A 9,248-nucleotide genomic window follows, 5' to 3' on the forward strand; every position below is an offset into this window, starting at 1 on the left:
TGCTATGCTATGCTATTTAAAGAATTTCAAGTAATTTGAATGTTTGAAATTCAAATATTTCCATTATTACAAATATTTCAAGTATTCCAAGTTTTCATAGTATTTCAAGTATTACAAGTGCATCAAATGTATCAAGTATTTCTAGTGATTCAAGTATATCGAGTATTTCAAGTATTTCAAATATTTCATATATTTCATGTATTTCGAGTATTTGATAGAATTCAATTATTTGAATTATTTCAAGTATTTCAAGAGTTTCAAGTTTTTTTAAGTTTTTCAAGTATTTCGAGTATTTCAAAAATTTGAAGAATTTCAAGATTTCAAAGTATTTTAAGTATTTTAAGTATTTCAAGTATTTTAAGTTTTTTTTTTAAGTATTTCAATTATTTCAAGTATTTAGAATATTTCTGAAATATTTTAAGTATTTAATTTTTCAAGTAGTTTAAATACTTGAAATACGCGAATGATATCAAATACTCAAAATACATGAAATAATTGATATACTCGATATACTTGAATTTCTTGAAATACTTGATACACTTGATACATTTGAAATACGTGAAATACTTTAATTACTTGAAATACTTTAAATCATTGAATTCCATCAAATACTCAAAATACAAGAAATAAATAAACTATTTGAAATACTTGAAATATTCGATACTGAATCACTTGAAATACTTGATACTCTTGATGCACAACTTGAAACAACTTGAAATACTATGAATACTTGGAATACTTGAAATATTTGTAATATTCGAAATATTTGAATTCCATAAACTTTTTGAAGTACTTGAAATACTTGAAATATTTGAAATACTTGAATTACTTTAATTACTCAATATACTTGAATCATTTGAAATACTTGATACACTTGATGCACCTGAAATAATTGAAATACTTGAATTCCATCAAATACTCGAAATTCATGAAATATATATTTTTGAATTACTTGAAATACTTGGAATACTCGATATACTTGAATCACTTGAAATGCTTTTTACACTTGATATACTTGGAATACTTGATATACTTGAAATACTTGAAATACTTGAAATACTTGAAATACTTGAAATACTTGAAATACTTGAAATACTTGAAATACTTGAAATACTTGAAATACTTGAAATACTTGAAAATACTTGAAAATACTTGAAATACCGTAAACTGGGGTGACTTTGATAGCCCGGGGTGACTTTGATAGGTTTTTCAAATGCTCGCCAAATTAATATCTAAACATTTTTGAGAATTTTGAGTATGTAAGCATAAAGGGATAGCTTATTATCGAACAAATATGCAAAAATGTGACTGTTACATTGAATGTATCAAATTTCTATAAATGTCACCCAGGGCTATCAAAGTCACCCCAGTTTACGGTACTTGAAATACTTGAAATACTTGAAATACTTGAAATACTTGAAATACTTGAAATACATGAAATACTTGAAATACTTGAAATACTTGAAATACTTGAAATACTTGAAATACTTGAAATACTTGAAATACTTGAAATACTTGAAATACTTGAAATACTTGAAATACTTGAAATACTTGAAATACTTGAAATATTTGAAATACTTGAAATACTTGAAATATTTGAAATACTTGAAATACTTGAAATACTTGAAATACTAGAAATATCTGAAATACTTGAAAACTTGAAATACTTGAAATATTTAAAATACTTGAAATTATTGAAATACTTGAAATACTTGAAATACTTGGAAACTTGATAAACTTGAAATACTTGGAATGCTTGAAATACCTGAAATACTTGAAATACTTGAAATACTTGAAATACATGAAATACTTGAAACAGCTTGTTGTTCTACCATTATAGTGACAACTACCCTAGATGCTCACCATTTTGATGTGTACGTGTTACTTTGTAACGCTTGTAAACGCCTGCAGCTAGGCAACCAATTGTAATCCTAACGCTATCCGCAAAAACAACAACAAAATAAACAAAATAAAAACTATTTTACAAAAATTTACAATAAAACTATTTAGAAACAAAATCCAAGGTCAATCTTGGCAGAACTCGATAGCTTATATTATTGGCTTCAAAAGTATAGCCGGGGTTTATCATGAAATGATCATTTGGCTAAATTATAATCAAATTTGTAGTAAGGGTCAGAAACAGCAATTTCGCCAGTGTCCTGACCAAAGCTTAGCCTTAAAGAAATTTTTTTTGAGATTTTTTCAGCGTTTGTAGTGCTAGATCTCCTCTTTCGAATGCAACCTGGTGCTTTAAATTTGGCTTACGCCTTTTCGGGATATTTAAGTTTTAAATTTGCATCTTTTTTACATTAAAATGGCTGTAACTTTTGACCCTTAAGTCCAAATAAACCTGTCAAACAATCAGAATGTTTGTTTTTTAGAGCTCTAAAAGTGCCCCGAATATCACTTTTCGCTAGTTAAGTTGCACGTCTCAACACCCCAAGTCGCTGAGACTCATTCACAAACAACTCCCAAACGAAGCTCTGTCCTCAGGTTGGCAACAACATTCGGCTTTGCCTTACCCAACCAGCCATGAATCTGTCCATAAAAGGGGGGGAAAGTGGAAGAAGAAGACACCCCACACGCCCACAAGGTGGCAACACTTGTGGAAATGTAAATTTTGTACATAGTAGTTAGTAATTGTTTACGTTAGTCGCGCCTATGGCCCTACGTTAACCTAATGTTAATTTTTGTTGAATTTATGTGAGTAGTTTGTTTAAAACTCACAATATTATTTGATTTTCGGCATAATTGTATGAATTCGTTTTTTTGGTTGTTTTTCCGTGACGTCATCCTCATCCATCGATAGTGTTAAGATTTTGTTTGGTTATTATTATCCATCGCTAAGTGCATCTCCAGCGCTGGGTGCAAACATCGAAGCAAAGCTAATTTGCACCCGACGTCAACCCCATCGCGGTAATAATTAATATTATTATTGATAAAACAAATATTAATACTAATAAAATAAATCGATTAACATTAAAATCTTCTGCCATATATTGATTACTATAAAAAATTACTAATGAAGAAATTAACAAAACAAATGATATAAATATTAAACTTATTCAATCAAATAAAAAAGTTATTACAATAGATATACTATGTAATGAGACAATTTCTCATTCAATAAAATAAATTAAATCATTAAATAAAAATTTTAAACTAAAAAAAAATAAAGAAATTCTAATAAAAATTAAAATATAAAAACTATTTTTACAATAATTAACTAAATTATTCACGATCTAAAATGAAAAATTTCATATCATTGATACCACAAATCAATATTTTTATTAAACTATTTAAATTAAATTCATAATATACAAAAGTTTCTCTTTATAATTAATAAATTTAAAGGTAATCAATGTAATATCAATAATAAATATTCTCGTCTTACACCAGAAGAAAAAAAATATGCCCCTGAATATACCTTTCCATGTTGTCTATAAGCAAATAAATATAAAGTATAAGCAGCTCTAAAAAAAGATAATAAAGCCAAACTAATTATAGTTAATCAAGACCAACTAACAATTCTATTTAATAAAGAAATTTCTCCTAATAAATTTAAAGTAGGAGGAGCAGCTATATTCCCTGAACATAATAAAAATCATCATAAAGCTATTCTTGGTATAAAATTTAATATCCCCTTATTAATTAATAAACTTCGTCTTCCTATTCGTTCATAAGAAATATTAGCTAAACAAAATAAACCAGAAGAACATAATCCATGGGCTAATATTAAAGTATAAGACCCTCTTAATCCTCAGTATGTTATTGTTAATAAACCTCTTAAAACAATCCCCATATGAGCAACAGAAGAATATGCAATTAAAGCCTTTAAATCTATTTGACGTAAACAAATTAAACTAACTAAAACCCCTGCAATTAGACTAATTCTAATTCAAATATAATTAAATTTTATTCCCATAATTTGTAATAAAGAAAAAACTCGTAATAACCCATAACCCCCTAATTTTAATAAAATTCCAGCTAAAATCATTGACCCTGAAACAGGAGCTTCTACATGAGCCTTAGGTAATCATAAATGAACTAAAAATATTGGTATTTTTACTAAAAAAGCAAATACTATACATAAATATAAAAATTCTAAATTATATAATTTACAATAATTTAAAAGAATAATATTTATAGTAAAATCATTATTTTTAATATAAAAAATACCAATTAATAAAGGTAAAGAAGCTAATAAAGTATAAAATAGTAAATAAACTCCAGCTTGTAAACGTTCAGGTTGATACCCCCACCCTAAAATCAAAAATAGAGTAGGAATTAAACTACTTTCAAAAAATAGGTAAAATATAAATAAACTTATTGAACTAAAAGTCAAAATTAATATTAATAATAAAAATAAAATTATAAATAAAAATAAATTTGTATAATTATTTAATCGTACAACTCTTTCTCTTGCTATTAACATTAAAGCACAAATTCAAAAACTTAATAAAATTAATCCATAAGAAACTATATCTATTCCAAAATAATATGAGATATTACAAAAATAATATATTGAACTAATTTTAATTATAAATAAAAAAGCACCTAAAAAAAGCAAATTTTGAACCATTCAATAAATATTTTTATAAAATATAAAAACATTCATAAACAAAATTATAAAAATAAACTTTAACATTGTAAAATAGAAAAACTTTGAAAATAATCATTACCATGAGTACGAATTATAGATACCAAAATTGATAAACCTAAAACTCCTTCACAAACACAAAAAGTTAAAAAAAACATTCTAAAGTACCCTTCATAATTTATAAAATTTAATATAAAAAATAATAATATAAATAATATTAAAACTATAAATTCTAAACTTAATAAAGTACACAATAAATGTTTTCGGGTTGAAATAAAAACAATACATCCAAATATAAATATAACAATTATAAAATAATATAATAAAAAATTTGACATTAATTGTTTTAATAGTTTAACAAAAACATTAGTCTTGTAAACTAAAAATAAAAATTATTTTTTTAAAACTTCAAGAAAAAAGAAATCTCTTTGTCACTAACTTCCAAAGTTAATATTTTAAATAAACTATTTCTTGATATTATAATAATTATATTCTTATGTTTTATTACTAGTTTTATTTTTATACAAATAAAACACCCTTTAGCTATAGGATTAATATTATTAATTCAAACCTTTTTAACATGTTTAATAACAGGAATCTATGCAAAAACTTTTTGATTTTCTTATGTTTTATTTTTAATTTTTATAGGAGGAATATTAGTTTTATTTATTTATGTTACTTCTTTATCTTCAAATGAAATATTTTCAATATCATTTAAACTAAGTTTTATTTCAATTATAATAATTTTTCTATTTATTATAATTTCATACTTTTTTGATAATTCAATAATAGAAAATTTTATTAAAAATAATGATAGAATTCAATTATTTAACCAAAATAATTTATTTTATGAAAATTTTTTATCCTTAAATAAAATATACAACTTTCCAACTAATTTAATTACTTTATTATTAATTAATTATTTATTTTTAACTTTATTAGTAACTGTAAAAATTACTAAAAAAAATTATGGGCCACTTCGACCTATAAACTAATGAATAAACCATTACGAAAAAGACACCCTTTAATTAGAATTGCTAATAACGCTTTAGTAGATTTACCAGCTCCATCAAATATTTCAGCTTGATGAAATTTTGGATCATTACTTGGACTTTGCTTAGTAATCCAAATTCTTACAGGCTTATTTTTAGCTATACATTATACAGCAGACATTGAAACAGCTTTTGATAGTGTTAATCATATTTACCGAGATGTTAATAATGGATGATTTTTACGAATTTGTCATGCTAACGGAGCATCATTTTTTTTTGCTTGTTTATTCACACATGTAGGACGAGGAGTTTATTATAACTCTTATTTATATGTTCCAACATGAATAATTGGAGTAATTATTTTATTTATAGTAATAGCAACAGGATTTTTAGGTTATGTTCTTCCATGAGGACAAATGTCATTTTGAGGAGCAACAGTAATTACAAATTTATTATCTGCAGTTCCTTATTTAGGAACCGACTTAGTACAATGGATTTGAGGAGGATTTGCGGTAGACAATGCAACATTAACTCGATTTTTTACATTTCACTTTGTTCTACCATTTATTATTGCTGCTTTAACAATAATTCACTTGTTATTTTTACATCAAACAGGATCTAATAATCCATTAGGATTAAATAGAAATGTTGATAAAATTCCTTTCCACCCATATTTTATTTATAAGGATGTTATAGGATTTATTATTTTTATTTGAATTTTAATCGGATTTATTTGAAAATTTAATTATTTATTAATAGACCCTGAAAATTTCATTCCTGCTAATCCTTTAGTTACTCCTGTTCATATTCAACCAGAATGATATTTTTTATTTGCTTATGCTATTCTTCGATCAATTCCTAATAAGTTAGGAGGAGTAATTGCTTTAGTTTTATCTATTGCAATTTTAATAATTCTTCCTTTTACTCATACAAGTAAATTCCGAGGGTTACAATTTTATCCTTTAAATCAAATTTTATTTTGAAATATAGTAATTATTGCATCATTATTAACATGAATCGGAGCTCGACCAGTAGAAGATCCTTATGTGTTAACAGGTCAAATTTTAACTGTTTTATACTTTTCTTATTTTTTAATTAATCCTTTATTATCTAAATATTGAGATAAATTATTAAATTAATTAATAAGCTTTTATAGTGTATGTCTTGAAAACATAAGAAAGAAGTAAAGTCTTCTATTAATTTAATACTAAAAAAAGTTCATTAAAATAATAAAGATAACACAACCAACTTTACCCCAATAAAAAAAAATAAATAATTTAAAGATATAGGTAAAAAACTTTTTCAAGCTAAATATATTAATTTATCATATCGAAATCGAGGTAAAGTCCCCGTACTCAAATAAATAAAAAGAAATTATTGTTAACTTAAAAAAATAATAATCTATAAATATCACTTCCTAAAAATATTACACTAAATAATATACTTATAAATAAAATACTTGAATACTCAGCTAAAAAATTAAAGCAAATCCCCACTACTATATTCAACATTAAATCCTGATACTAATTCTGATTCACCTTCAGCAAAATCAAAAGGAGTTCGATTAGTTTCAGCTAAACAAGAAGCAAATCAAACTAATCCTAAAGGAAAACAAAATAAAATAAATCAAGTATATTTTTGAAATAAATAAAAATTTAAAAAATTATAATCCCCAATTAAAAAAATAAAACTTAATAAAATTAAAGCTAAACTTACTTCATAAGAAATTGTTTGAGCAACCGCCCGTAATCCTCCTAATAAAGCATAATTTGAATTAGAAGATCACCCTGCAACTATTACTGTATAAACACCTAAGCTAGTAATACATAAAAAAAATAATACCCCTAAATTAAAAGAATATAATTTAATTAAATACGGAATACATATTCAAATTAATAAAGATAAAAATAAAGAAAAAATAGGAGAAAAATAATAAAAAATATAATTAGATAATAAAGGATAGGTTTGTTCCTTAGTAAATAATTTCACAGCATCTCTAAAAGGTTGTAATAACCCTATAAATCCTACTTTATTAGGACCTTTTCGAATTTGAATATATCCTAAAACCTTTCGCTCCAAAAGAGTTAAAAAAGCAACTCCTACTATAACACAAATTACTAATAATAAACTTCCAATTAATGATAATAATAAATCTATATAAAACAATACTATTTATAATTATTAAATTATATTTATAAATTCTAAATTTATTGCACTAATCTGCCAAAATAGTTATCTAATATTAATATTAATCATATTATTAAAATCTATATTTTTTATATTAGGTCCTTTCGTACTATAATATAATAATTAATTAAGGATAGAAACCAACCTGGCTTACGCCGGTTTGAACTCAGATCATGTAAGAATTCAAAGGTCGAACAGACCTAAACTTTAAACTTCTACACCTAAAAATAACTCTTAATCCAACATCGAGGTCGCAATCTTTTTTGTCGATATGAACTCTAAAAAAATTACGCTGTTATCCCTAAGGTAACTTAAATTTTTAATCAATAAAACTGGATCATTTATTCATATATTTATGTTAATAAATTTTAAAAGTTTTTTAAATTTTAATATCACCCCAATAAAATTTTTTATTAAATTATAAATTTTAAAATTCTTTTTAATTTATAAATAACAAAAATAAAGATCTATAGGGTCTTCTCGTCCTTTAATTTTATTTTAACTTTTTAATTAAAAAATAAAATTCTGTATAATTTTAAAAAAGGCAGTATATATCTCATTCAACCATTCATACAAGCCTCCAATTAAAAGACTAGTGATTATGCTACCTTCGCACAGTCAAAATACTGCGGCCCTTTAATTTATATCAGTGGGCAGGTTAGACTTTAAATTTAATTCAAAAAGACATGTTTTTGATAAACAGGTGAATATATATTTTGCCGAATTCCTTATTTAAACCTTTCATAAATAATTATTTATAAAAATTTTATATACTAATTTTATCATAATTTATAAATTTTTATTATTAAAATTTATATTTTAATAAATAATTTAATTTTATATTAAATAATTAAATTTTTAAAATAAATTATAACAAATTTATTAATAATAGCTATTTTTAAGCTTATATTTATTAAATAATTAACCCGACGTCAACCCCATCCCGACGTCAACCCCATGCTACCCGGTATTCAGCCTGTTTGCTACCGCATCAAATGGAATTATGCACGGAAAAATCGAATCAAGCACGGATTTTTTTTGAAAAAATTAAAAAAAATTAAAAAATAAAAAAAATAAAAAAAAAATAAAAAAATTAAAAAAAATTAACAAATTTAATAAAAATAAAAAATTTAAAAAATTTAAAAATTTTAAAAAATTTAAAAAATTTAAAAAATTCAAAAAAATTAAAAAAATTAAAAAATTAATTTTTTTTTAAATAGGAAAAATAAAAAAAAATATTAAGGCCGTTGCAAATATTTTTTGAAGTTTATGTCCCTCGACTCTGGCCCAGGTCGAGGGGGAGGCAAAACAAAATAAAAATTGAAATAACAAGCTATGTTCTCAACAATTGAATGAAAAAAGTGTTTTAAAATGCATTATACACCTGTCCAGATGTTTTGCAATCATTAGTTTCCAAAATACCTAAGTATTAACGAAAATTTTTTTTTGAAGTTTTTGCGGTGCTGTAC

General features: G+C 24.1%; 1 protein-coding gene and 1 pseudogene across 1 annotated transcript; one reads left to right on the forward strand and one right to left on the reverse strand.

Annotated features, from left to right (window-relative positions):
* Window positions 1–5,004: 5,004 nt before the first annotated feature.
* On the forward strand, window positions 5,005–6,731 carry LOC119769054 (NADH-ubiquinone oxidoreductase chain 6-like; the record flags this gene model as incomplete). Its single annotated transcript, XM_038260947.1, is given in 1 exon segment — window positions 5,005–6,731. A coding segment is annotated over 1 exon segment (591 nt), but the record flags the coding sequence as incomplete, so codon positions are not given.
* On the reverse strand, window positions 6,143–7,764 carry LOC119769055 (annotated as a pseudogene).
* Window positions 7,765–9,248: the final 1,484 nt, after the last annotated feature.

The sequence above is a fragment of the Culex quinquefasciatus genome, chromosome 3 (assembly GCF_015732765.1).
Source record: "Culex quinquefasciatus strain JHB chromosome 3, VPISU_Cqui_1.0_pri_paternal, whole genome shotgun sequence".
Lineage (NCBI taxonomy): Eukaryota > Metazoa > Arthropoda > Insecta > Diptera > Culicidae > Culex > Culex quinquefasciatus.